Source organism: Scophthalmus maximus, chromosome 20 (genome assembly GCF_022379125.1).
Source record: "Scophthalmus maximus strain ysfricsl-2021 chromosome 20, ASM2237912v1, whole genome shotgun sequence".
Taxonomy (NCBI): Eukaryota; Metazoa; Chordata; class Actinopteri; order Pleuronectiformes; family Scophthalmidae; genus Scophthalmus; species Scophthalmus maximus.
The window spans coordinates 12,637,714-12,665,655 of record NC_061534.1 but is presented as its reverse complement, the minus strand read 5'-3'; the positions used below and the strand labels follow the sequence as shown (position 1 = coordinate 12,665,655).

The 27,942-nt window shown below is 43.3% G+C and overlaps 2 protein-coding genes across 9 annotated transcripts; both read right to left on the bottom strand.

The window, feature by feature from the left end:
• Positions 1–67: 67 nt before the first annotated feature.
• Positions 68–10,432, bottom strand: LOC118285318 (guanine nucleotide-binding protein G(q) subunit alpha). 6 transcript variants are annotated; one of them, XM_035608886.2, is made up of 8 exons: positions 9,719–10,432; positions 9,447–9,603; positions 6,715–6,899; positions 3,265–3,419; positions 2,846–2,974; positions 2,359–2,488; positions 1,757–1,910; positions 68–1,596 (listed from the first exon to the last, which is right to left on the bottom strand). In XM_035608886.2, exons 2-8 carry the CDS (start codon positions 9,580–9,582, stop codon positions 1,406–1,408), a joined length of 1,080 nt encoding a protein of 359 aa, XP_035464779.1. In that variant the 5' UTR covers positions 9,583–9,603; positions 9,719–10,432; the 3' UTR covers positions 68–1,405. The 6 variants fall into 6 exon arrangements, with proteins under 6 accessions (XP_035464779.1, XP_035464777.1, XP_035464778.1 ...); XM_035608884.2 differs by having other exon boundaries at positions 9,734–10,432; XM_035608885.2 differs by having other exon boundaries at positions 9,895–10,432.
• Positions 10,433–12,134: 1,702 nt separating this feature from the next.
• Positions 12,135–26,377, bottom strand: hnrpkl (heterogeneous nuclear ribonucleoprotein K, like). 3 transcript variants are annotated; one of them, XM_035608880.2, is made up of 16 exons: positions 26,092–26,377; positions 24,597–24,703; positions 23,286–23,383; positions 23,121–23,177; positions 22,214–22,257; positions 20,101–20,173; positions 19,357–19,470; positions 18,964–19,092; positions 18,453–18,760; positions 17,980–18,033; positions 16,973–17,012; positions 15,016–15,031; positions 14,216–14,248; positions 14,042–14,109; positions 13,783–13,952; positions 12,135–12,886 (listed from the first exon to the last, which is right to left on the bottom strand). In XM_035608880.2, the coding sequence occupies exons 2-16, from the start codon at positions 24,655–24,657 to the stop codon at positions 12,856–12,858; spliced, it is 1,296 nt and encodes a 431-aa protein (XP_035464773.1). In that variant the 5' UTR covers positions 24,658–24,703; positions 26,092–26,377; the 3' UTR covers positions 12,135–12,855. The 3 variants fall into 3 exon arrangements, with proteins under 3 accessions (XP_035464773.1, XP_035464774.1, XP_035464775.1); XM_035608881.2 differs by lacking the exon at positions 26,092–26,377 and adding an exon at positions 25,751–25,901; XM_035608882.2 differs by lacking the exons at positions 22,214–22,257; positions 24,597–24,703; positions 26,092–26,377 and having other exon boundaries at positions 23,286–23,365.
• Between the last annotated feature and the right edge of the window lie 1,565 nt (positions 26,378–27,942).

Below are 27,942 nucleotides of genomic sequence, written 5' to 3'. Positions count from 1 at the left end.
AAAGTGTGCTGGAGCTGATTTGTCAACAAACACTGACAAAAAAAAGAAGAAAAATGTGTTCAACAAATCAACTGCAAGATGTCTGTTTATTCATCCAGATTTAAAAAAAAACAACACCACCAAGACTTGTTTGACAAAGATATCTCAGTGACGGAGAACGCGTGCAAATTAGACTGTAATTATTTTTAACAAGAATAGGTTTTGTGGACCTGCTGTGGATACACTTTCATAAGCTTTTTATTCATGCATCTGATACCTTGAACAGTTTATGAATTAACATCAAAAGTACTCTAGTTTAATGCCTCAGAGATTATTTAACATAACAGTTCTCTCCTCCGCAGTGAGCATTTCAACACTGACTTTGAAGCAGAGGGGGGAAAACTCTGAAAATACTGTACCATGCAATATTTACACCATGCATTCAGATTAACAATGGAGAAAAACCCAAAGCCATTTGAGCAAATTATTTTCAGCCAAGAAAACTACTTAAAATAAAAAATAGTCCCTGAACTCTTTATTCTATAGCTTTGAAAAAAAAGACTTTCTTTAGAAAAGGAATGTGAATGTCTCTTTGAAATGTGTTAAATTAAATATATTTTTTAAAATACCAATGCTGTGCTCACAAAAAAAGTGGTTTAACACTGAACAATGCCATGACAGACTAACGCGAAGTGTACAAAGTCAAGTGACGTTTGCAACGAGGTTGTGGAAATGATCAACTAGGTGAGGTGCACACAGAGAGACGATGAGAGCTAATGCTACAATGCTAACGCTACAACCGATGCTACACAAAGGAACAGTGTGTAAATCAATGTCTCGAATAAAATAATTGTCTTTAGTGTTTGACTCGCTAAGTCATGTTACAGACTAAGCATTTAGAGTATTTCACACTGTTTCTAACAAACAAAAAAGGAAAAGAATAAACTATGACCAACTTGGGTTAGTGATGGGAGGCGCTGCATTGCAGTTAAGTCTACATCCACTTCCACAGATTCCCTGAAGGAGAGACCTCGTACATTACTAGTCCTCGGAGGCTTTCGAGGCCACTGGAATACTTCCCCCCCACCCTCTCAATCGATCAATGTGCATTTTCGTACCGTCACTTTTCAACAACGTTCACAACGAGCTCCATACATTTGAGTGTGTACAGTAATCCTCAACTGAGGAGGCACTTTAATTTTCTGGACACACTTCATTATAGCTGGAGACGTCCATTTTCAAAGAGCCTAACAGGAAAATTTGAAATACATCAGTAGTAGAACAGTCATTTGGCGACACGTTCTATAGCTTCTCAATTTCCTGTTTTTAAGATTATAGTGTTCAGGAGCAGTGCGGGGCAAGCTGAATCACCGCAGAGCTCTGCCGACTGCCAGCTGCACTGAGCCGATTGGAGCCCGCCACCGCTTTAAACCAGGTTGTAGACTTCCAGGTTTTCCTGCAAGATGTGGTCCTTCACTGCGCGGAAGACAAACCGAATGTTGTCTGTGTCTGTGGCACAGGTGAAGTGGGAGTAGATGATTTTTTTCTCGAATGGATTAAGACTGAGAAACATATCCAAGATGAATTCTTTCCCTGCTTTGACGTCCCGCTGGGGACCTGGCAGAAAGAGACAGAGGGCAGAGACGAGCACATGAAAGTCTTCATTTCAGTAGTTAGATAAAAGCTCATATGGCTCGATATGAGCCTGACTGTCACTGTAATATCAGACGCTTGCAGAACGTTCAAACGAGACTAAGAATTAACGGTCTCCTCTTACCATCATATTCAGGGAAGTAGTCAACCAAATGTGAATACATGATTTTCTCCTCCAGTAGATCGATCTTGTTGAGGAACAAGATGACTGAGGAGTCTTTGAACCACTTGTAGGTTATGATCGTGCGGAACAGGGCCATGCTTTCCTCCATTCGATTCTTTGGAATTCACACAGACAAAGACATCTTAGCATGACTAGCAATATAAAATCAGACGTATTGTTAGAGAGCAGCACTTCGGCTGTGATTGTCTGTGCGAGCAAATCCGGTTGGCTTGTAATCTCGTCGAGGGAATGAGCCTCGCCGAGAGGAGCTGCAGACGTCTGAAGAGAGCAACTAAAGAGCTCCCCCTGCAGATCAACTACGTGAACTGCCACAAAAGGAAGGTTGGTTTGTCATTGTGATGAGAGAGAGAGAGAGAGAGAGAGAGGGAGAGAGAGAGACATAGGAAGTGAAAAGAAATAAAGACAGAGACAGAGACTAGACTAGTGCTCGACTCTGTAGAAATCTAGATTATTATCTCTACCGAACAGGCTTGTTTGTTTTAGTAAGAGATTGGCTTGTATTGTGTGACAGACTATTTCATAGGCAGCAGTCCGCATTTTACCTCATTGGCCGATTCGATGAGGACCTGGTCGTACTCGCTGAGCGCCACCAGGAACATTATCGACGTGACTTTCTCAAAACAGTGGATCCACTTCCTCCTCTCCGAACGCTGGCCACCCACGTCCACCATCCTACAGCCGCAGGGTTACGCGTATCATTAGAAAAATAAGTCCTCATGTTACTCAATTGTAGACAGTATTATTAAATTTTGATGCTGTGCTAAATTATGTATAATGATAATGGAACAGGAAATGTTTGGTAAGCTAATATACTGTAAGTGATGTGGACATGATGACTATACTGAAAAAGGAAAGTTCATATGGGTGCACTGTATCTGATAAGTTTAGTGTAACACAGCATTTGGAGGCCAAGTAAAGACAACATTTAGACTCTATCACAATTTTACTCTAACCAAATTCAGAACAATATCTGGTTTAATGTCGCGATTATCAATATTCTGCCCAAAGACTTTTGCATAACACACTCACCTGAACACCACATTCTCCAGGTCAAAGGGGTACTCTATAATGCCAGTTGTGGGCACCCTGACCCTCAGGACGTCCTGCTGGGTTGGCAAATACGTAGTATCAGCAATTCGGTCCAAGTCATTGAGATAGCTGTGGCCACAGGATGACAACGCACGGTTAAAAGCAGAGGGACAACGAGATGACATTTATTATAAGATAATCAAGTCATGGATCAAACAGAAACATCCAACTGTAGTCATTTCTTTTGCGAGAATTTAAGTGGCATTTCTTTGCTCCACTGAAGGTTGGCGCTTCTGTCAACCGCCTTAAATGGAATAACCGCTGACCTCAATCCGTCTCGGGACTTTCAAACAGGCGAATGAAACAGTGGAAAATATTTGTCAATGTCTGAGGAGTTACTAGTGTCTGTTTACACTCACTATTTGGCTGAGTCCGAGAGCTGGTATTCCCTCTTTCGATTGTAACATTCCTGAATCCCCGGGTCACTCCACAGGCTCTTGATGGCGTCAACATATGGGTTTATTAATGTTGTCACCTTCTCCACATCAACGCCACTGACAACACTGGCGTTGGCCTAAACAACAACAGAATAAAACACAAGCCGAGACATTGAGAAACAAATGTACTGAGTGCTTTATGAACTAAGGTTTTGGTTATTGGTTTTATAGTAACCTTTTTATGAAAGATTCATCGGTGTGGGTGTTAGAGGTTAAGGGTTTACCGAGCATGCAGCTTTCATATTTATCTTTTCTAGACCAAAAAATTATTTGAAAGATCAATCGATTGTGGAAATAATCTTTGAGTCGGAGCTGTACTGTAAACTTGGATAATGACACCACAAGCTGGGGATGATATTGTGACTTCTCACTCTGTCACAAAAACTATGGTCAGAAAATCTCCAACAAAGAGGTTTTATGACCAGGACTCAAACTTCTTCCTTGTCTGCTGCGCGAGCCGCTGGCAGCTCTATTCAAGCTGCTTTAGTGTCCTGCCGTAATCCACGACTGTAATCTCCACAGTAAACTGAGTGCGGATGCAGCAAGGCACCGTAGTTCTCGGCTGCTGCGGAGACTTTTACTTTCTCATCTGCTGTTCACCCCTCAGTGTTTCGCAGTGTACGTATTTTCCCCCCTTATGATGTATTTATTGACGGAGTTTAAGTACAAAGGCATTCATGCTCCAGGTCATCCTGAATTCTGGTTTGTGGATCATTGTCCTGCGTCTTCTCAGAATTCTCAATCTCCATTTTACCCTTACTGCTCTAATTGGGGTGGGATTAATAACAAACATTTCCCTGACGTGCAACAGTTCAGCCAGAAAACACCTGGAAAAAATCTGCGCAAACTGTTAAAGTGCTGCAATGGACATTTATGAGTGAACTTTTAATCCAAGTCTGTTTTCTCTCAACGGCGGCTGTCTGCGACTTTTGTATCCGAGTAACTCTGCATCAATAAACAGCCTTCATGAAAACAAGGCCGAAGTACACGTACAGCAATTGTAATGTTTTTGATCTGATGGTTACTTCTTCACCGCTACAGCAAGAAGGGGAGACTGTGACCCTGCCATGTTACAAATGACCAGGAGCCGTCATAGTAAATTCCGTCCATCCATCCCTTATCTATACAATTTAGGGCCGTGGGAGGTCTTGGAGCAAATCACAGCTGACAGTGGGCGAGAGGCGGGGTACACCCTGGGCAGGTCACCAGCGATACGCTGCGTTCTATCCAAACAACCATTCACACTCACATTCACACCTACAGGCACTTTAGACTCCCTCGACCTCAGATGCATGTCTTTGGGCTGTGGGAAGAGGCTAGGGCACCCAAAGAAAACCACGAGCCACCCATAGACTGTATATGAAAATGGAAGTAGTCACCAATTTCTGAAAATGGAGGCAATGTGCAAGTGCCTAAAGTCTGTATTCTCTGGAATCACCATTAGTTGCAAAAATAAGAATTTTCCTCTCGACAAAATTACTCTACTTCTCACTTGATTTTTTAACGTCAGTTAACGTTTTCTGAGGAGTTTATGGTCTTGATCGCAAGTTTCAAGTCTTCTACAACACAGCATGATGTTCTTTTTGTAGATAATGGTCTAACTTTAGGGTAAAATAGACGCATTGGGGAATGAATACAGTGTGATTGACCGCTTGTGCCTTCCAATCGGTTCAAAGTTGCAGGTGGGCGCACAGTGGACGAGCTCTCAGTCAGGTTTAAAAAAACAAAACAAGATGGTGCTCGTCAAAATGCGAAACTCAAGGCTTCAAAACGGCAGCTCACAAAACCAAGGGGTGACATCACGGAGGGTTACCACTTGGTGCCACCCGAGGGAAATTCCAGTGTTGCGAAATACATCTAATCCTGCGATGGACTGGCGACCTGTACAGGGTGTACCCCGCCTCTTGCCCCACGACAGCTGTGACCCTCAAAGGAAAGGCAGTATGTATAATGGATGGACGGATGAAATACATCTGTATACAAGGAAAATAGGTTTAACTTGTTTATCACACCACCGTTGACTACAAAGAGACTCTGAAGAGCTGTTCGGAGAGTCATTTACCAACACATTGTGGGAGTAGTAAGTAATTTTCCAGTTATTTCTGGCTGACTGAAATTGCCACCAGAGAAATGTATATTGTTCAAACCCTGGGAAGTATATTCTTAGCAACCTTTTGTATATTTCTTGGGGAAGCCCTACTCTCTGTTGTCTTTGCTCTTTTGTTGCATCTTTTACAGTAGATTTCATGGCTCCGGCTTCAACGCTTTCATGCTCCAACTCTTTGAAGAAATGATGGGACGGATTTAAAGGAGACTGCCATGCAATCCTCTATTTTTCTTCTTTTTTTTTCCTCCTCCCCCCCTCACAATTTGTTTCAGCTCCCATAAAGAGCAGCACAGAGCTACTCACGTTAGCCTAAGCTGGCTGCTGATTGGTTGACTAAACCTCGCCAGTACACACATTCCCTGAGACATATTGGGGACTCTCCTCAAGGGAAAGGAGTCAAAGTCGGCCCAAATTGTTTTTGGAAAAGAAGTTGCAAAATCTAGCAAGAAGAATTACTACGCTCGCTGACAACACTGCAGTTACAGGTGCTGAGCTGAGATTGGACAATGGGTGTCGGGGGAGGGGCTAAATTAATTGTCACATAGCATCTCGGCGTCTTGACCTCTCTGGCCTACAGACGCTCTGCACTTCAGTCCTACGAGCTGCATGTTCAGTAGGTGACATACACTGTGAGCGTCCACACGACTTCATCCTCATTGGTGACAAGAAAAAAAAAATGTAAGCCTCATGCTGACTCAGACCTGCTGCCAAAGGTTCATCACACCCACATGACACCACCACCCCTCCCCCTCCTCGTGCTGTCACAGCACACGACAGTGAGTGGACTCTTCTCATCTGTGCCTCAGCCTTACCTGAAACTGTTACTAATGTTGCATATTTGTGTGGGCTGGCAAATTTGGTGATGAATGTGCTCCTGTTGTTGGTATGACAGGGAAGGGTTCCTGTATGATTAATGGGGAAATTCTCCGTCTCCCGTTCCTCTTTTGTCTCCTTCTTGTTTCTGGCAAATGGAGGACCTGTTCTTACATGCCTGCAGCATACAATCATGTGTTCTTTCCAAAAGACAGCCTGCTCCATAAGGAGGCAAACATCTGGCTGCAGGATTGCAAAATCTAAACACTGTCACAAATTACCAGAAGCACTTCACCCTGAATACACAGTAACACACACTGCAAGCTCTGTCAGTGTCAGGAGTGAACCATGCACCCGCTTCTGTGGAACAGTGTTTGGTAAAAAACCTCTTCCCCAGTCTGTCTGTCTGCGAAGCAGCAAAGAGAGGGCAGAGAAACAACGGTCTGGTCTACCTTGTTGTGTTCGTACTTGTAGGGGATTTGTAGCGAGTTCATGGCCTGGATCATGGCCTGCATGGCTGTGAAGATGTTCTGGTAGACCAGCCTGGTGAAGCCTCTCTTGTCCTCCTCAGTGTATCCACGGCCATGGATGATCCTCATCTGCTTGATGAAAGTGCTCTTCCCACTTTCGCCAGTTCCTGTCCACCGACAGATACATAACATCAGCGCACTGGCACGTACAGACTTTCACGGTGAGGCCGGCGTTCATCTCGCTGTATCATCATCACACAAAAACCCATTGAAAGATCAAAATCGACAATTTGTTAGTCCATGTGTACATTCTGTTACGACTTCCCTACCCCGTCTTTACAAACAGCTCGCAACTTTATGGCTTCCTTAAAAAAAAACAGTCAGGGACTATTTTAACCCACAAATTCATCTGGATTTGGTATGTTTTGGAGGGCAGCAGTCCGCTGTATGTGGGACTGAAGTGCCCATGTTCTTGGTAATGAAGGAGCATGTCTGACTGTGTGTTTGTCTGTCGGTTCATCACCACTTAGGTCCAGACTGAACTACCTCAACGACTATTGGGAGAAAGTTTATATAGATATTCATGTTCCCCCATGCGATGAAATGGAATCCCTTTTGTGGTCCCCTGTTTTGTTTTTTTTACCTGGCGCCATTATTAGGTGGAATTTGTCCTATACTTTTGTTTTAATGACCAAACACCTGCTAAACAAACATCAGCACCATCAGCTTCAGCTACTTGATAAACATCTGCATCTTAGCGTTGCCACATTCCGAGGCATGTAAGCAGGCAGATGTAAGCATTTAGCTCTGACGAACACAAAGCCTGAGTACAGCGTCATAGAGCCACAAAGCACAGATGTAGACTCTTAAACTGCTTTCAGACATGTCCTGAAATCTGGACATTTTCCTCAACTATTCCCCTAAGGGCTGTATGTGAGGAGGCGATTGTCTGATGATGCCTGCTTTTCTGACTTTTTTTTCCTGCCAGCCCCCAAGTAAAATTTCGGGAAAATGTCTGAGTGAGCCCATGTGAGAATACAGAAGGAAAATCTCTGGAAGAATCCGCGGCGAGCGAGTGGGCGCTCTAGACACTCCTCGGCCGAATTTACCGGAAATTTTCCTGCTATTGTGAACGCGTCTTACTCTGACAATTTTCTTGTCTGAAGGCAGCTTTAGGTTTGTTGGACATCAACAGCTTCACAGACAATACTTGTTAGACGGATCAGTTCCTTCTTAATTTTGATATCTTCACGGAATGTGTTTCCAATGTGTAATAAACAGAACATCACCAGCCTTATCTAATAACTCAAAGCAACAGGTCATTCTTTGAAATGTGCTTGAAGCATTACTCATGTCTCACTCTTATGCAATCTTGACCTCACCTTAGTTACCAAAGTCTGCGTTTTATCTTGTTCTTGGGCCTTATGGGTCCCATGCGTATTGTCAGTGTCAAGTTATACACACAGAGTTTTGTCATCTCACAACTGACTGTCTGCACATTCGACAAAGCTGAACTAGGAGAAGTTGCAGCACTTCCCCTCCCTGTGGCTAACGACGTGGAAATGACGGCATCCCTTGGCAGCCGCTTTCAGTCAGAGTGAAATGAAAATAAATACATGCGCACTTTTGAACCTGTAGGTCGGGTTATACATTCATCTTGAGTCAGTCATTCTCGAGGGGCAAAACAACCACAACCAACGTGACTGTCTTCGACCTTAAACCAAGCCCTTTGTCAAGTACCTGAGATAAAATATGGCCTCCCATGATGATGTAGCTATTATTCATTCATCTACCGCATGGGACTAATGAGTGTCTAAACAACAGTTAGTTCAAGTCAGTGACGGAAGCCCATTTACTGTAGTTTTGAGGTATTAGTGGATTATGCATTAATATGTGAGCGGCAGGTCATGTTTGTCAAGGCAAAACTAATTTTAACAAATGAACATATCATGGTGGAAAGTGACTAAGTACCTTCTGTGAACTACCGTACAGTTACTTGAGTATTTCCATTTAATGCTATCTTATACTCACTAATATTGTATATTTAATAACTAGTTACTTTTGCAGTTAAGTTTTTACATGTGGTTGGACTCACTGGTTTCAGATGTCTGCGAGTTGTTTGCTGTTCAAACAAAGGGACATTTATTCCCCTTAAATATACATATTGATACAACTATCCATGTCAAGTGCCTTGCATTAATACTTAATGTGTAAAAAAAAAAGAAGGTATACCGTTACTTTTATGAGACACAATGCAGCGTTTTGGTTTTTTTACATGATCTGATTTTTTGCTGGGGGGTGTTTCTTTGGAGAGTAACTAAGTGTATTTGACTTACAGTAGCCTCAAAACATGAGGTGCGTTCAGGTGCTCCAGTATTCTAATGTCCTTTACATCTACACTTTACAGAGGAACATATTGTACCTATTTACTCCAATAAGTTGATTTCACAGCTATGGTACTAGTTTTTCTTTACATATTTGGGAGTTCACATACAAAACAATTTTTTTTTTTTTGCGGTATTCTTAAAAGTTTAAAGTTTCTTAACGTTACTTCTACGCGTCAACTGGTACGTGACGGTGGGATACTTCCATCCCGGCGCCGGACGCGAGGCCTTGTTCCGCTGATGCTTTCCCTCCTCCCCCGTGTCGCACGGGCTTGTGTACGAGTGTGATTACTGTCGGTTTCGGTTTGTTTTCAACCGTCCGCCCCTTACCGAGCAGGAGCAGCTTGAACTCCCGCCGCGCGTCCTTCTTGTCCCGGCGGAGCTGCCTCTCGATCTCGTCGTTGATCCTGCGGGCCTCCTTGGCCTCCGGGCTGAGGCAGCAGGCTCCCGCGGAGCCCAGGATCATCGCTCCTGCAGAGCGCGTCACCTTCACACAAGCACACATGGCGTCGGTTACGCGCGAGGAGGCAAAGACCTCCGCATGATTTTTAAATTATTCTTATTATGATTATGATTATGATTACGATTATTAACCCCCCCACAGAAATAAAACCAACTGTCCGTCTCCCCCCGTCCCCTCCTGTGGCTCGGGCGACTCGCAGTTTAAGGAAGTAAAGTGGTGTGCGGTTCTTTCTTTTCTTCCTTTTCTCACGGCCGTTCGCTTCTTCGGGCCCCGATCCCCTCCCGAGAAGAGGAAATGAACTTTTGCACAACAAACTTGTACGAGCGAGTCGTTCCCCCCCCCCGGCGGCGGAGCTCCGGGCGTGGCGCGGCGGAATATGGCGGAGGTCTCTCACATGGTCGCGCAGCCGACCACAAGGATGTCACACCAACACGGCGAGGGGCGGGAGAAGTCCGGAGAAGTCCGGAGAAGTCCGGACGGACACGGCGGAGCCTCGTCCGGCCGGCGGCTCCTGGGCCCACACGACAAACCAGGCGGCGGGCAGGGAGAGAGGGTGCAGCTCGCGGCTCGTCCTCCTTCGTCTGTCCCGGCCCCCGCTCGTCCTCCTGCTGAGAGGCTCCCGTCGAACCATGTGACGGAGGGCTGAGCCCTGATGGGAAACCGGGTGGGCTCCCGCTAGGTCATGATGGGAACAGGCTTCCGGTGGTAACCAGCGAACCGCGGATGCATGTGACGGTTCGGAGCAACAGGCTGACACGCGCGGGCACGCGCGCGCGCACGCGCCTCCTCTGGAGAAACCGCCACAGCCGATGGACCCAACGACACAGATCAGATTAGAGGGACAAACCAGGAAGAAGAAGACGACGACGAGCACAAGTGTTGAAGTGTCACACGGACTTTATTGACGCACCTGCAGGTAGTACAGATATCAGACACCTGCGATAGATGTGACCGGACACCACCACCACAACAACAACAACAACAACAACAAGAGCCGCCACTCGCGGACTCGTCGAGCTGCGAGGCTCCCTCACATCCGACTGCATCTCGACAGATCCTTTCACAAAAAGAAAAACTCTGCTTACCAATTGAAGAAAAAAGAATATTAACACTTGTACAAGAATAAATGGATCGAAGTCTGGTCAGGTGTTAAGGTTGCGTCACAGCGAGTCCACCCTGCAGAGTGGTAGCAAATAAATCAAATGAGAGAAGAAGAAGAAGAAATAAAAGATTATCAAACCCATCTGTTGGCTCCATCGTCTTCCAAGAAAGTAGAAAGTAGTCTGGGCCATTCTAACCACTCATGACATCACCTGTTTCTATGTAAATATATACACACACACACACACACACACACACACTTTATACAGCTCCTCGACTTTTAGATGAAAAGCAAAAAATCTTTAAAAAATTATTTATTTTTTTACAAAACCACACTGGCACATTTATTCCAATTCAAAGCAAAAGTTTGACATTCAGGAACATATATCTATTTGTCAGATTGTTAGAGTCAAACCAAAATGAGACGCAGCTCTCATCGAGGTCTGGGCCTCACAGAGACTTGTGGGCCTGGCTCCGTCCAAGGGTAACCCACCTCATTTGTGCAATCCATACAAAACCAAAGTTGTATTAATGATAATTATTTTAGCAGTTTCATGAGGGGGGGGAGGTCACATACAGCATGGCCAAATATGATTGACAACACATCAATCAGAGCCTGGAACCGGCCCAAACGTCATAAAAGTAGCTCCATTTTGGATTTTCATTGAACAGAGGGGGTGTTTGTCCAACCTATGAGCTTTATTGCCATTATGGCTAAATGATACAAACAGGAAAAGTCTTCATTATAATTAGAAAGATGTTAACTTTTTGTTCCTAATAAGAAGCAGGCCTGATTCGGTGATGTTACACTGTGGGCAACAATTTGAGGATAACTCAAGATACTGGGGGGAAAAAACCCTGATAATTCTCAGGCAGGTTCTGCATTTTTACAGAGCATATTTTCTTCTCTTCTTTTTTAACAATCTAAGCAGATTAATGGGCCATTTGTTTGGCAAAGACATCCTGAATAATGGTATATTTGGCAAGTTTGGGTTCATGAAAAGCGCTTTAAAAATTAAATATATTATTATTATTATTAAGTGAAGATAAGGAAAAAAAATTAATGTGTGCATCATGTAAGTGTATTCAGATTTGTTTAGGAAGTACGATTAGGAAGTAATCATTTTCCCCAGTTACCCAGAAATTGACCGATATAAATTTTGATAAATGATTGGTTGTAACGTTTGAATATAAGTGGCAAAAAAAACAAAAAACACATTCACAACATTTGCTGGCAACAAATGAAAAGAAAAAACCTGAAAGGAGTGGAGAAACAGGATGCCAATGTCCCCATCCATGAGGCAAGAGGGGTCACCGAGTATGATGAGGAGGACAACTGTGTGAAACAAATGGTTTTGGCCTTCGCAGTGACTCAACCCGGCTAACCACCTATGAGACAGCGGATTGAGGACAATATGAGACAAATGACAATTTATCAAATTATGTAGACAAAGTAAAAATGGGTCGTAGTCTTTATTTACCAAGAATTCATGGCAAATTGGGCCTGACAGTCGAGAACTGTTGGCACTTTGTGCAAAGGATGATCTTGCATCTTAGTTTGAGCTTAGCAACAGCCAAAGTTTATCTTTATGAAACTTGCATGTGAGAACAAGTGAATAAACAAATTTCCTTAAAATGTCAAACATTTCCTTTAAAGCCCATTTTACAAAAGTTCTTCATTTCAAAGTGGAACTGTGTGTTTGATGCGTGTGAAAAAATGAAAGTTTATTTAAATGGTTCTTTAACCATACTTGAGACCACACATCTGCATTTTGAGAGGGCGCTTCAACATTATAAAGGGGGGAAAAAATAAAATAACAAGAACAACCTAAAATCACATCATGTTCCTTACCAGAAAAAAAAAGATTACATTCTGCATGCTGTACTGAAATGAGGGCGATAAGGCCCAGGGGCGGCTCACAACACAGAAAGTTATCACGCATGAGTTTACTCCAAAGACGGGACAAGAATCTCCCAGAAAATAATTACACCAGCAGAGAAATGTGTCGTTGACCCCTTTGTTTGCTGTTTGACAGCTTGAGATTTTGTCCAATGTACAGCTCGATGGTGTAGAGTGTGGTAGTGAGGGGAGGAGGCGCATCTACAAAGGAATGTCGGCTCTGAACAGAAGGAGCAAACCATATGGCAGCATGGCTTCACTCGTCGTCTTTCTTTCTAGAAGAACCGACCAGAATACTGCCTCACGCTGAAATAAGAGACAAATAAAAGGTAAGGGCATTTCATGATAACACATTATGGATATTAATTCGACCAGGAACATAACATGGGTCAGGAGATGTTAACGCTGGATGCTGCAAACTTCAAGAGATTTTTCATGTGGAGCACAATTGTCAGTAAAAAATAACTAAAAAATAACTATGCCAAGGTCAAGGCTGAAAGAGAAGCAATGCCGAGACAGGCTTAGCCATTTGGTGACTGGGGTTAAGGAAACGCGTGAACTGAAACAAGAATAATACTGGTGTAAAGCAAATAAGAGGCATAATACAATCTGGCATAATATTCAAAAGTTCAACATTTGTCGTAGGCTGTAAAAGCCTTTATTCATGAAATGTCAGGCACTAAGTTTAACAAATTAGGGCTGCAACTAATGATTGTTTTCATGATCAATTGAATGTTTTCGCAAAGAAAAAAAATGTCACAGGGCCCGAGGTGATGTCTTCAAAGTGTTTGTTTTCTCAGACCCCAAAAAATTGACATCTTTCCATAAAATAAAGATATTTACTTTACAGTCCTCATATATATGAGTTGCTTCAGCTCTGGACAAAATCAGAGGCATGCTGCTTCCAATAACTAAAGAAAAAGGAGTAATATTGGCACCAGTGTAGTCTATAGTACTATCAATACCTTATCAACAATGGACACCGCAACGATAAACTTGTTTTATGCTTTATCCACTTTTACTTTGGCGACTGTTCCGACTTTGGGTGAAATTATTGTAAACGTTGAGGTTAACCAACTACTAAACCGTTTACTTCCATGCAGTAGTAGTGGATGAGCAAACAGGCCATCAGAGGCGAACACGCTGCAGTGTGATGACTTCAAGTTTTTTTCGTGGGGGGGGGAAATCACAGGGGCACATGCCTGTTCTGCAGCAGGTACTGGGCATTCTGGATCTGGTCCTGTGTTCCTGTGATGGTGATGATGCGGTCCTCAGAGCCCTCTAGTGGTTCATCAATCTTGATGGATGCCCCAGACTCGTGGCGGATCTGCTTGATCCTCTGGCCGCCCTTACCGATGATGGAGCCAGCCAGCTGCACAACGACAACCAGAAAAATGGGTTTATGTTGTTCTTTACTGTCAAAGTCATGTGCTTATGCATGTAAATAGATGCCTTCCTTACATCTTTAGGGATGGTGACTTGTGTTGTGATGACTGGGCCTCCGATATCACTGTATGACCCTCTACCACCTGGGAGGGGAGGGAGGGCGGGCACTTTTAAGGTGACTTTGTCTTTAACAACATGAAACAATCCTTTTAGGTCGGGAAACAATGGTAAGGATCGATCGCCACTCACCGGACTGAAAGTGATCCCAGGAAGAATTGTTGTCTTTGAAGACATTGAAAATACACCATTAGGATAAAGACAGGAGACAGTGAACAAGCAATACAGCCAGAATAATCAAGACAAACTTTCTCCTCTATGTGCTCTTACAAGGGTTTTTTAGTTGTTTTTTTAATAATAATTCACCAGTGTAATTACAAGGGCGTGGAGACATGTCAAAACTTGCAGCCATCTTTGTGTTTTAACACAAGGGATCAACCAGACACATTTTAAACAAACGGCATAACCGTTAAATCTCAAATTTGATATTAAAATGTAATTTTTAACCAAGTTGACCAAAACATGTGTGGAAAAGAAGGGAAACCCTACAAAGAACTTCCTGTTATAATCCTACGTTGCATTGTACACCCACCCACACACACACACACACACACACACACACACACACACACACACACACACACACACACACACACACACACACACACACACACACACACACACACACACACACACACACACACACACACACACACACACACACACACACACACACACACACAATGGCAAGTAAAGTAGGACAAGGATGAAACAGGAAACGTACCCTGTAACCTAATCTTCTTTTAGACATTTCTGGTGTTATCAACCTTAACATCTGTTTTTATTAGACTTTGGTTCAAAATTTTTGTTCCCCAGTGCACTGTTGTAAAGACAAGTCCAGCAGAGTTGATTGTGTCCCCACATGCCAAGTTAACAAAACACGATAGGGTGTAAATCTGTGTAGGATTTATAGAAAAAGTAAAGACACTAACCATATCCGCCTCCACTCTGCACACCATGATCGATTGTTGGGGGGGAAAGATAAAATATAAAATTGTTTTAATATCACAATGATAACAGCATGCTGTGATAAAAAAAAATTGTCTGCAAAATAAAGCACTAAAATCTGTTTCCATTCTAGTATGTTACAATCTGGTAAACACTGGATGGGATTCATTCATGTATCCAGAGCGGCCTGAAGATTCTGTGAGGTGCTGGAAATGTTCCACGAGAGTCAGTGCACATTTTTCAGTGACATTCATGCGTCAAATATGCCCATTGGGTATAAATCGGAGGCCTGCAGGCCACTGAAACGATACGCAGTCACTTTGGAATAATGCTGAGATGAGTTTTTCAATGTCTTCCTGGAATTATTGATTCATAGTTTGCCTTTGATAATGACCATCAATAATAATAATAATCATCCATAGTTGATCAGCAGTGTGTGAAGTGAAGATTTGTAAGCAGAAAGCAGTGGTGTGATTTTAGCCTTTTAAAACCCTGGATGACAAGGCGCAGCAGCAGCGAGGTGTGAGCCGCGCCTCTGACACGTGTCTCATGCAGGCTGTGTGGCTGCTCGAACCGAGACCAATCCAAAGACATTCCAGGACCGCCGCCACGCACACATGACGCAGGCAGTGTGTCCCAGGACTTAGCGAGGAGAAGAAAAAAGTAACTGCTGCAGCAGCTGTAGACACGTCGATGTGAGCCATCGAAAGGCAAAGCAAACTAATACATCCAGCAATTTTTGACATTTGTGCTGCCTCCAGGCAATGACGGTTGGAACTGCATTTTTCTTCCTCTGATAGCTGCTGCGTGTCCAAGTTTTCTATTTTACAATTTCATCGTACAATGTATTTCTGAGTGAGGTGGGATTCAGATGCCATGAGGGGGGGAAAAAAGATAATACAATGTAAAAGATTAAAATGTTGAAAGGGAAGATTACAAAATAATCAGACATTTTATGAACTACTGTACTCACTCAGACTGCTGGACCGCAATGTGCATCATTGTTCTAGTTTACATTAAAATAGTCAAAGGCACTGCAAGAACTTTAAAACTGGGTCAAAATATTCAACTCATTTAGCGCTAGTGCTTTAGTGTTACAATCTGGGATATCACTTTTTCTGAAGACGTGGCTCCTCATAGTGCTAATTTTACCAACAAATTAATTTCCCATATTTTGGGACATTTAAAATATACGATAATGTTTTGCTTAACACCATGTAGTGCTCCTCTGTCTATTATATAAAGTAATGGAAATGCATTTATGTAAAGAGTTAGAATTTGAACAAGGTCGATCCCATAAAGGTTATAAACATTCAGTATTTCTGATAGATGTTGTAATTAACACATGTAGACACTTCCCATATGCATTAAACAAGATGTTGTATTTATGAAGCTTTTAGTTGAGTAAAAGAAAAGTGATATACTTCTTTTACTATCCAAGACTATCTTCTTAGACGGTTAAAGCAATTTTTCATCACTTGAGGCTCTCACTGCAGAAATTCATTTGCATTTTGATAAGCAAAGTCAGAGTGGTCATTTTTAAGTGTCTGATATTTATGCTGTGTTCATGCCATTACGCCATGTTTGTCCTTAAATCTCAATTTCCTTAAATCTCCTTCCTATTGGAATTGTTTCAGCTCAAGTTCATTTGCTAGCCTGGCGGATCTCTGGACTACGTACTCGGCTGCTCTGCGGTAACCAAGGAGACAACTGTTGCCAGGCAACAACAGGCCTAGATCAGTGTGCATACACAGTGAAAAGGCAGCACCGTGTCTGTGCCTCTGTGCTTGTACTACACTCAGAAAAAAAGGGAAATTACGATCACTTCATCTGAAACATAATTCACAAACATCTACTAAGAAGACCGACTAAGAAGCTAAAACCATATAACCACAATACAGCTTAGTGTTACGGCAGCATCTGTAAACAGAGGGTACTCACCATGCTGTCATAGCGGTCTCCTCCTCGGCTTCTCCTGTCGCTACAAACAAAAAAAGGTATGCATTAACATAGTTTATCTTCTCTAGAGGACATTCAACACCTCAGCACCAAGCAGGTCACCACTGTTAGATTGGTATTTAGAAAGCTGTGAGTGTGAAAGGACACGCAGACTCCACAGATGACCTGTGATCAGACTCTGAATCAGGGCTGGTGGGTTGACAGTCTGCTACTGAGCAGCTTTCAGTTGCTGTACTAGGGAGAAACTAAATTAACATAAATGTTCAAATATTTACCTCTGTGGCTGAGAAAGACCTGGTTCTTATTTTGTTTTTCAAGTTCACAGACACTTGTCAATTTAAATTCAATATAATACCCTTTTCCACAGCTCTAAATCATCAGTATGTCATGTCAAGCATTCTACTTCCCCCAAATAATGTTAAAGGCCCCATATTGTACAAAGTGAGGATTCCTTGTAGTGTCAATTTCTGATTTCCATTTCCAATTATATATATTATATAACTAATAATGTGAAATTATCAAAACGCTCAATCAACGAAGAACTGCACCCCGGCTGCATTCAGAAAAACCGAGCCTTGAAATAATCTGTCAGACCTGGCGTAATTTTGTGATGTCACAAAATAGTCCCCGACCTCAGTCGTGCCCCCGGCAATGCCAATCTGGACCCACCATCCACCTTTGCAGGATTTGGTTTCTCTGGGTGCTTTTTCCCTGAAATCTGATATATTTGTATTTGATCTCTAGTAAGGACTTTTACTACAATCAGCTAATTTTGTGGTTGTGTGTGAGACCATCCTAATATTGCTAACATGTACATAAAACTGAATTTACCATTTCAGCTGTACTAAACTACAGGTAACGTGAAAGTTTATTTTTACCCAACTTGTATTTATCATCCAGCCTTGATAATGTTCATTTGATATTCATCTGAGATTTATTTGAAACTCGGCTTAAGTATAATAATTAACAGTGTTGGTAATCATACTCACCTAGGTCTGTCATCCATGCTACTGTGGTAGCTGCCGTGTGAGAATCTGTCTCCCCTGCAAATTATGACAGACAAGGAAAGTGTGTTTGCTGATCTGGACAAGGGAAAAGTAACACATAGCATTTGCCTTTTAGCTCTGGTCAGGTTCATGTTCATATGTTATATGCACTGGGGGGTAACTCATTGATTTGACAATTTTAGCAAATGTCATTCAGCATCATCATCACTACGTGGATCCGTGTAGTTGAGACTGTTAGTGGACCACGACACATATCAATTTAAAAAATGAACCACACAAGAGTCTGGTTGGAGACAAACCAAGATTTTTCTCTTCAGGAGGGCTCGGTGTGGTTATTTAGTCTACTCCAGATTTCGGCTGACATATCACACCAGTCCAAACAGACCACACTAAATGTTTTGGCCAAATCAAACAGGTTAGATGTGAAAACCAGAGAAAGAGGGGCCACTCCTCACCCTCCTCTCGGCGGCGGAGGCGGGGGAAGAGGCAGGTTACGTGCTCGGCTGCCGCCTCGTCCACCTCTGCTCAGAGGTGGCGGGGGACCCCGGCGAGGGCTTATGTCGTCGTAGTCCCTTCTGGAGGGAGGCAGGGGTCTGCTGCCACGAACAGGGGGCATTCGCTCAAAGCCCCCACGCACACGGATGGGGAACCCACCAATGGGTCGTCTGCCTCTGTCCTCAAACAACATGGTGAAACCTCCATAATCGTATGTTTCGTCATAGAAATTAGGGTCATAAGGCTGGGCGCGACCTTTGATTGGTGCCTGTGAATTGAAGACAAAGCACATTACAGAGAAGCAGTTGTAAAAGACTCTCCTGCTCTGACAGAATTGTTGAAACTAATTATGAAGCACACAAAAATAATAATCACGTCTCTGTGATGCACTTCAGCTTAAAGTAATCATTCTACTTGCATGATATGAAACGCACGAATGTAGAGAAGAAGATCTCAGGGCTGTGAACTCACCTCTGACACGAGCTCCAGGATAACTTTTATACATTCAATGACACGTTCTGGCTTCCCTCCCACCAGGACGACTCTGTCAGTAGAGTGTGGACAGCACTCCTGGAACAACTTGATGGTGGTCTGGGTGTTCTGGCACACACAAAAAACACTTAATTATTTTGCTACTGGACTGACCGATGACACCAGCAAAAACGCAACATTTCATGAACATGTCAACACTGTGACTATTACGTCAGCAGTTAAAAGGTATAAACTGTACAGTGTTTCCCACAGAATAAAATTTGATCTGTGTGGTTCACATACAGTCGTCATTAATTATGCAACTTGCAAAACACAAGTCATCTACAGGCCAGCATCATAGCGTAGCTTGTGCTAATCTGGACTCTGTCCTACCTCTCTCAGCTCCTTTATCTTGGCACCTTTCACCCCGATGATGCCCCCTGCCAAGCTCTGATGGATCAGCAGGCGAAGCTCAGAGTCAAAATCAATCCCGCTGTAATGCTGGTACTACAGAAAAACAAGGCAGTCAATCTCTAAATGACATACATGAAGCATGTGTCACTTACTGAAGCTTCCAGTGAAGAGATATCATATTTTCTACTTCTCTTAGCTAAGACATCTTGTTCCACTGTACTCTCCTTCTGCAATGGTTTATTGGCACCCATAATGACAGCGAATGGAAATGCACATGCATATGCATTTTCTTTTGCCAATTTCTTCAAACCTTTGCACTACATTTGGATGGAAGCCTCCATTGGCTTGGCGAACTAACAATCTGCAATAAATTAAATTTAAGAAAATAGAGCTATACAGTAGTTTCACCATAAGATGTGGGTCCAGTTTTGGGTCTCAGATTAAAGCTGCCCTGTGGAGTTTTCTTGTTAACAAAAGTCATATTTATATTCACTGTTTCTTACCAAAACAAACATTGTTTATACTGGAGGTCCACCGAATATATGCACCAAAACATTTGTAAAACACTGATCCATTGTGCTACTAGTGGTCACGTGCTCCACGTGGTAGTTTTTGGTTCATGTAAAACTCCAAATTCTGCATATTAATGACCCTCTTTTTCTATTAATGCCAACAGGTTACATACTTCAGGATATAAAGTCATCAGTTTTCAAGGTGTCTCACCTCCTCTAGAGTTGGTATGATTTTCAGCAGAATCTCTCCAATAGTGTCGATATTGGCATTCACACTCAGAATCCTGTCAGGAACCATCGCATTATAAGAGGGGCAAAAAGTAAAACACAAAACAAAACTTGATAGAAAAAAAATACACAAGAAACAGTCCGTAAAACAGTTACAGAGAGAGACCTACAAAAAATCCAAACCAAAGAGGGAAAAATTACAACTGCTGCATAAAACGCATAATTACAACTTTTCCCAAACATTGAACTGATAATATAAAGCTGACATGCACTCGATTTAACGTTCATCTAAAAGTAAGGCCCTGATCAGACTGGTATTAACATCCATCACGAATGATCAGATCACAAGTGGACAGCTCCAGGTTTGTCAGTTCACACCTGGCAATAGAATGTGTCCACATGCGTCCTGAGGGACAACTTGTGATCGTTTCTCACTTCCCTGCACTTTATGCAAGTAGTTACATGCATCATTTCTGTTTGAAAGGATCAACATTTATTTTTTTAGCCAGTCTATGACAGGTCCGTTGTCAATGTGTTTGTGTGCGAGAGCAAGCTAGTAGCCAGGTTACCTAATGCAGGAAATACAAAATAGACGTAATGAAACTGAAGAAAAGCGCTGCACAACTAAAATTACAATATTTTAACTTTCCATTCAACAAAAAAATATTTCTGTGGCCTCCCACCTTTTGGAAAATCTTGGCAAAGATGTCCCAACTGGTCAGCTTTCAGAAAATTCAATGGTACAAGGTCACGAATACCACAAGAGATGGAGGGGGGGGGGTGATGATATGGACTCTATACCAGACCAACTCTGAATGTGGTCAGAGTGATCAGATCTCAAATGTGTCTTGGGTGCACTCACACTTTTACCTAGAGCTATCCACTTGTGATCGGATCATCCATGATGGATGTCAATACCACGTATGAACAGGACCTAAAAGACAACCTTGGGAAGATGGACAGCTGCCGGATGGCTCAAAATAATGTGGAACTGGCCACACAGATTTGGGGGAGGGGTGTGAGAGAGAGAGAGAGACAAAAAGCAAGAGAGAGAGTAACACAGAGAGAGAGAGAGAGAGAGAGAGAGAGAGAGAGATAACCATCCCACCACCGATCCAGTTGAAGAAAAGTAACATAAACTGAAAAATAAATTCCCGTGACAATTGCACCCCCAGCACACTTTCATCGTTACCAGGTGGGTTCAGGGAGAAGGGGGGTGGGGAGGGTGGGGGCTTAGGGCTGAGGTGAGGAGAAGAAGAGGTGGGCAGTAGAAAAGAGTAACAGAGCAGAGGAGCTGAGGTGGGGAAGGAAATGTAAGAGATTACCAACTACTCTGTGGCACAGGACAAGAGGAGGGGTAGGTTCGGGGGTGTTGGGGGGGGGGGGGGGGGGGGGGGGGGGGGGGGGGGGGGGGGGGGGGGGGGGGGGGGGGGGGGGGGGGGGGGGGGGGGGGGGGGGGGGGGGGGGGGGGGGGGGGTTATGAAAGGTTTGGCAGGCAGCTCTGACCTGATGTGGCCTCAGAGATGTTTAACAGAAGGGATGCAGCACAATGAAATAAAGTGACGACATTAATGACTGACAGAGTGGGGGACGGAGCCTCCAGACAGGAGCTAGTGCTCTCTCAGAGATTATGGACAGTGATGCTGAAAAAAGTGGGGGAAAAGGTGGTTGAGGTGGGGGTGGGGGTGGGAGTGGGTCAGAGGTAGGGGGGACCAGAGGACAGAGCGAGAAAAAGATGCCTGATTCCAAAGGTTTCATGGTCAAATTAAACATCACAGCAAGGACAATCAACATCCAACAGCTGTGTTGTGTTGCTGACTATAAAATACCAACTACTTGGTGGGTAGTGGGTTGTCAGTGATTCTCTGCATGGACAATAAACTGCAATGACAAAAAGTCCCAACTCAATGGAGATGGTTTAAATGGACAGAAAAATCAAAAGGAACAATACACGTCGCTTACAAGTGGAGGAGGGGTGTTTGGGGAGTATACTGTCATGTATATAAAGACGTTAAAATGAAACAGAAGGCAGGTTATCAAAGACATGTGTTTCACTGTTCTAATCAGGCAGTGAGGCAATAACTGTTGGGACATACCGCTCTGGGCCACTGCTGTCTGGGACTGATACACTGGCATTGTACTGCATTGGCCGAGGTGGTGGTGGTGGTTGTGGTGGTGGTTGTGGTGGAGGAGGTTGGCATTGGGCAGGGGCATTCAATCACAAGATGTCAAGTAAGGCGCCCGTTTAAGGAGGGGCACAGTTTATGGGCGGGGCCAACCGGGAGTGTCAGGTGGGCGGGCGGGCATGGCATTCAGGGGCGGGCGGAGGTTGGGCCAACGTCAAGGTGGGCAACGCAGGAGGGGCATGTCGATCCAGTACATAGGCAACGGAGTAGGGTGGCCGAAAATAAAAAAAACATAAAAGTAAAGGAGAAGGGAAGAGGGGGAGAAGGAATACATTTTTAATTGAATACACGCTACACTTTGTCCCAAAAGTGAAGAGAAAGTGAGAGATTTGAAACTGTGGTGAGTGAAGAAGAACAGGAAGTGTGACTTGGACAAAGCTACGTTTAATAAACTGTCTGGAGCACTACAGAGAATTACGTCCCTGCAGAAAAGACTTAGGCCACCTAGGCTGTCAGGCACCTGTTGTCACTGCAAGGTCAATATTAGCCTCAACACTGGAAAGGGAACTGGAACCAGGCTGAGCTCACAAGAGGACTGGAAACAAAATCCAACAGATCTGTCTAACAAGGTCTTTCCTGTCTGTCCACATGAGCCAACTTGGTTAAATTACCTAACAGTGCATGTCAATTCTTAGTGTAAAATTATTAAAAACCTGCTGGCAAAAAATCTGGGACTGCTCCTGTGGGGAATCAATGAACGGCGGGTTCAGTTCAAATATGTAAATAATCTAAATATTTCTTAACAGCGTTTAAATTGTAAGGTCCAAAAGACCAGTGCAGATTCTGTAACAGAAGGGGTGTTTTATCTGTTACTCACATCTGTGCGTAGGGCTTTTATGTTCTTTCCACCCTTTCCAATAACAGCACCAGCATTCTGTGAAAAAAGACGGTTTTCCTTTGAAAAAAAATCTCTTTTGATCAATAGGAAAAGACAACAGCGGTATGGACAAACAACTAATGTATGAACTGAATCGGTCTTTACTTTGCTCTGAAGCAGCACACGCAGCTCCACCATCTCATCTGTGTTGCGCGAACGTTTGAAGGTCTGCTCCTCTTCCATGTCCTCAGCCGGGCGTTTACCTGAAAAAAGGAGAAGGAAAACATTTCTGTATTTCTGTACGAGGACTTCATCGTTTGCAACAGATGCCCTGGGTAATATCCATTGACTGTATATAAAAATGGACATAAGCACCGGGTCTGGAAAGTGAAGGGTTAGGGGAATGACAAAAAATAAAAATACATGGCGAGTGCAAGGTCTACAGTATGTCCCAGCCTAAGAATGTATTTCATTTCGCAGCCAACTGTATCCTGGAGTACATCCAGCACCACCATGTACCCTTCCTGGATTAAAACACAGGCAGGTCTGCTCAGAACCCACAGAACAGCAGTATCTTGGACAGAAGAATCCCTCAACCATCTGACATGTCCACGTGCTATGTAGAGGAAGCCAGAAAATTTCAGTTTTTTTATTTTTCCCTCCCTTGAGCATACTTATTATCTGATTTATCTACACACTCCATTTCAAGCTGGATATAAAAACTAGACAGATTCAGTTAATTTTCTACTTACTGCACGAGATCATTTATGTGGTTTACATTCATGACTGAATATAAAGATGGACATAACGTCTGTGATGTAACCCATTGGTTTCTAAAGACCGGTTCTGAAGCCCAAAATGGGAGGTTTTAAATAATGATTCAGCTGTTACTGAAATTATACTACACTGTCTTAATTTTGCATCCAAGTTTTTAAATTTATAATTGTGGTAGTTTCCACCACTATATTTGAATTCTGATGAGTTAACGCTAATAAACGTTAACATAAGTTAAATTTGACAGATGTTGTTCTTGGCATAAAGTAAATAGTGTTTCTTTAGATATTAAAAACTCAACAGTCAATTTCTAAATGCAGACGTGTGGGTGCATAACAAACAAACCTTAGAGATGTTTATTCACCACACAGCTGTCGTAAACAGTGCACAAGTTTTCACACCAACAGAGGTCAGCTGAAGTCTTAACCTTCCCTATACTGCTATCGACACCCCTGTGCGACATTAGCAAAATGAATATGACTGTTACCGAAAGGCACTTTTATATTTGTCGCAAGATGTTTGTTTCTTTCAGCACTACTTTTGGAGCCAGCCTAAAGTGGTCATTCTGTGAACTGCAATTTTTGGCACTTGCGCATTGGTTTCATTTTGTCAGCCTCGGAGTTTGCCGCTTGTTAACGTTATGGTTATGAATGGCAGATTTTATTTTATTTTTGGTCACAATGACGTTGTGTATGATCTTACTATTGGTGTCAGCGTTGCTGAATGCGTGGTCTTCTTCCTGCTGTTCCATTTTCACGTCCATTGTCTTGCTCCTGTAGAGGAATGCACACGAGTTCCTCTCCCTGGATCTGCTTAAAGAATAGGCAATTATTTAATCACCCTTTTTTCTTTTTATCAAATAAAACACAGGTGATATTCTCAAGCGACTGGATTGTTTGGCCTGCAATATGTAAGAAAATAGTGACAACAAAATGTCCAGCAAAATTTCCCACAGACCAGTGTTGACATCTTCCTTTATTTTGTGTAGTACTTCGTAATTTTATTCATTGATGTTTTCATTGCTTGTTTTCATACATCTTAACTTCCCTTCAGTTATTGTTTGTTTTGGTATGCGTTACTCATTACATTATGATTTTTTGGAAAGGTGCTACATAAATCAAGTTTGATTGACTGATTGGATTGACAGCTTGATCTTCCAATTGCCTTGTTTGGACCGACCCACAGTCTAAAACACACATTTTCAGTTTACTATCACACAGGAGAGGGAGCAAACCAGCAAATCCTTACAAATCATAATACTTGGAACCAGGCACAAATGACTGAAACAAATAATCGATCATCACACCAGCTGGGCATTACTTTACAGTCCATCTTCTGCAAGATTAGTTGTTTCTGCTCCAACTCTAATAGCTGTGGGGTGCGTCCAACGAAGACAAACACTATTCAATCATTAGTCAAGTATTCATGGGTCATCAAGGGTCAGAATCAAGGGACTGAACTCTGCTGAAACCCCTGCAGTCCTTCCACCTACATGCACAGCCCCCCCGCTGCTACTGGAATACTGCAAACTTCTGCAAAAACATCACTCTTGTGCTCTTGGAGGCCTTTGCCAAACTTCTGTGGCCCACGCTTGCGTAGCTTGGGAATGAGCAGCAACCATTTTAACTACTGTGTGTGGAGCAGCCACCCCGATGTGAAGTGGTGCTGATCTTTGTTTGTGTGCAACACACACTCTCTTCATCAAGTTCACCACGCACTGGGGGACGTCATATGGGAGCGTACGTTCTTTTTTATTTCCTACTAAATACATTTAATAAAATAGCTAACAGGGGGGAAAGGGAACTGCGCAATGCCTTACACGTAAAAAAAGAAAAAAAAGAAAACGTGTTTGTCACCTGGTGCGTCTGCCTGCTAATGGGAGTTAGCTTAGCGACGTGAGCTAAGTTGACATCAGGTTACTTTGCTATGCTAACAGCTCCGCTGGGTTAGCCAGTCGCTCCCTGTGCGTGTCCACCGAGGCGTGTCCGCCCGCCTCGGTGGACACGCCTCGGTGGACACGTTGCGACTGTACAACTGTTCACCGTCGACACATGACACGAACAAGAACGGAACGAGCCCGCTGCGCTCCCCCCCCCCTGTCAGCGGCGACGCCTGCATTTGTCAGCCGCAGCTAGCGGGCAGCTAACACGAGACGCGACGGTCCACTGCGGAAAGGTAACAGTTAGGGAACACAGACCTGCAGTAAAGCCACAGTCACTGCGGTCCACCACGGTTCTCCTCGCCCTGAGACGTTTGCACGTTTTCAGCATGGAGAGGACCCACTGTGGTCGAGCTCTCGATTCGTCGGAACTTCCCCCCAGCGGCACGCTTCTTTCGGATAGTCGACTCGACACACGCGGGCGGGGCTAAGGGAAATAAGAGCCCCCGAAATGAATCAGTGTGGCCGACTGGCCGCGCTGAACAACTTATCAAGCGCTCGCTACACGAGGGGCGTTGTTGTCCCGAGTGAAGGCTCGCAGGCAGCTGCCCCGCCCCCCTCCGGTAGACAGTCCCCCAGCAATCACAGCGGGACAGTGTCAGGGTAGTGTATCGATCAATTCAATTTCAATTTCCTTTAGTTTGGACAGAAAATTTGGTTTAATCAGGTATTTACGCCAATGAAAGTCCTTATTTTATTAATATCGCAGTCTACTGTAGGCTACTCTTGGGCCCCTAGGGGTGTCCCTGGGTCCCTGGGCATTTACCCAGATTGTACTACAGTTTTAGAGTTGTAGTGTTACCTCAAGTTGAGTACAGAGATATGTCCATTGAAACTGGATTTTCAATGCTAAAGATTTATTTTTGATACATGTCCTTATTTTGGGACTATCGTTTCCACTGGGAACTGGATTTGTTGGTGAGTCCTAAAACTTTAAGTAAATTGGCTGATAAAAGTTTTTGGTTTTTTTAAGTACCCATACAATATTTTTTTTAAGTGTGGTTCACTGCTGCCAATTTTATTTGATGGTGGGTAGAAAAAAAACACTCAATAAAAAGCAGAACTGACCAGTTGGTTTATGAAGTAGTCGATCAACAGAAAGTTAATCTACTTGGGGCAGTAAGCGATTTTAATCCAATACACTTTTTGTAAAATTCAGCGAATATTTCCTCACGCTCTGCGAACTGTCGGTTCTGTGTGTGCGCCGGCCCTGGCTTTGTAAATTGAAAACAAAAAAAGGTGCGAACTGCACAACAATGTGTGTGCAGTCTGTTAACATAACTTCCAGACGACCTAAGAGACGTGCTAGCTTCAGATGAGACGACTCAGCAGTTTCGGCCTTGTGGTTAGCACGTCTCCCATACTCCAGGCTGCGGGTTCGAACCCTGGCCAGTGCAGTCAGAAAAATCAACAACGAACAATTTTTTCTTCAAAATCACACACTGCCATTTGATAATCAAATCATTGTTTGACGCTATTTTCAAGCAAACCATTCCATGTGCTGCTTTTCTCTGTTTTTACATTGTCAATGTGTGTTTTTCAAACTACAATCATTTATCTTTACTTTACTAGATGTTTTAGTGTTATAGTAAAGGTTCTCTGACACTACATGGCTGATTTCAAGTGTTTGCTCTGAAATAAAAAGAAATCTGTCTGGAACAGAACTACTGTTTGGCTGTTACAGTGTATGCAATCCACAAAATTGTAGAGCGAAAGGCAGTGGATAGTACAGGATGTAGATCAGTGGGCTGAGTCACAGCTGCATTAGTCCACACAAGGTTCAAGACAAGTCTGCCACCGGCTGGTTCGCGAGGAAGCAGGAGCAGAGATGGAGGAGTTGCCGAGTTTGGAGGATGCAGAAGAGGAGCCAAACTATATCAAGGAGAGGAGGAAGATCTATAGATGTGGCATGAACCAAAGTGTCACCCCTCCTCTTAACTGCTTCTCTCCTCAGAGTGGGGATATTTTTGACAGCTAAAAACACCATGGCTCCGAGCAATGCATTTGAAAAGGATGAATGTTAAAACTGATTTACAATCCAATAAAATAAACAAAATGTGCTCCGACTACACAATTAATTCCCTTATCTTCAAAAGAAAGTTTTTTTTT

Coding starts and splice junctions, on each gene's coding strand:
- LOC118285318 (XM_035608883.2), bottom strand. CDS start 9,621: ATGTGTGCTTGTGTGAAGGTGACGCGCTCTGCAGGAGCGATGATCCTG. Junction 2,489..2,845: donor CTGGAGAATGTGGTGTTCAG/GTGAGTGTGTTA, acceptor CTGCGGCTGTAG/GATGGTGGACGTGGGTGGCC. Junction 1,597..1,756: donor CTACTTCCCTGAATATGATG/GTAAGAGGAGAC, acceptor TCTTTCTGCCAG/GTCCCCAGCGGGACGTCAAA.
- hnrpkl (XM_035608880.2), bottom strand. CDS start 24,657: ATGGACGTGAAAATGGAACAGCAGGAAGAAGACCACGCATTCAGCAAC. Junction 23,384..24,596: donor CAGCAACGCTGACACCAATA/GTAAGATCATAC, acceptor TCCTTTTTTCAG/GTAAACGCCCGGCTGAGGAC. Junction 18,761..18,963: donor TCCTGGAGCTCGTGTCAGAG/GTGAGTTCACAG, acceptor TTCAATTCACAG/GCACCAATCAAAGGTCGCGC.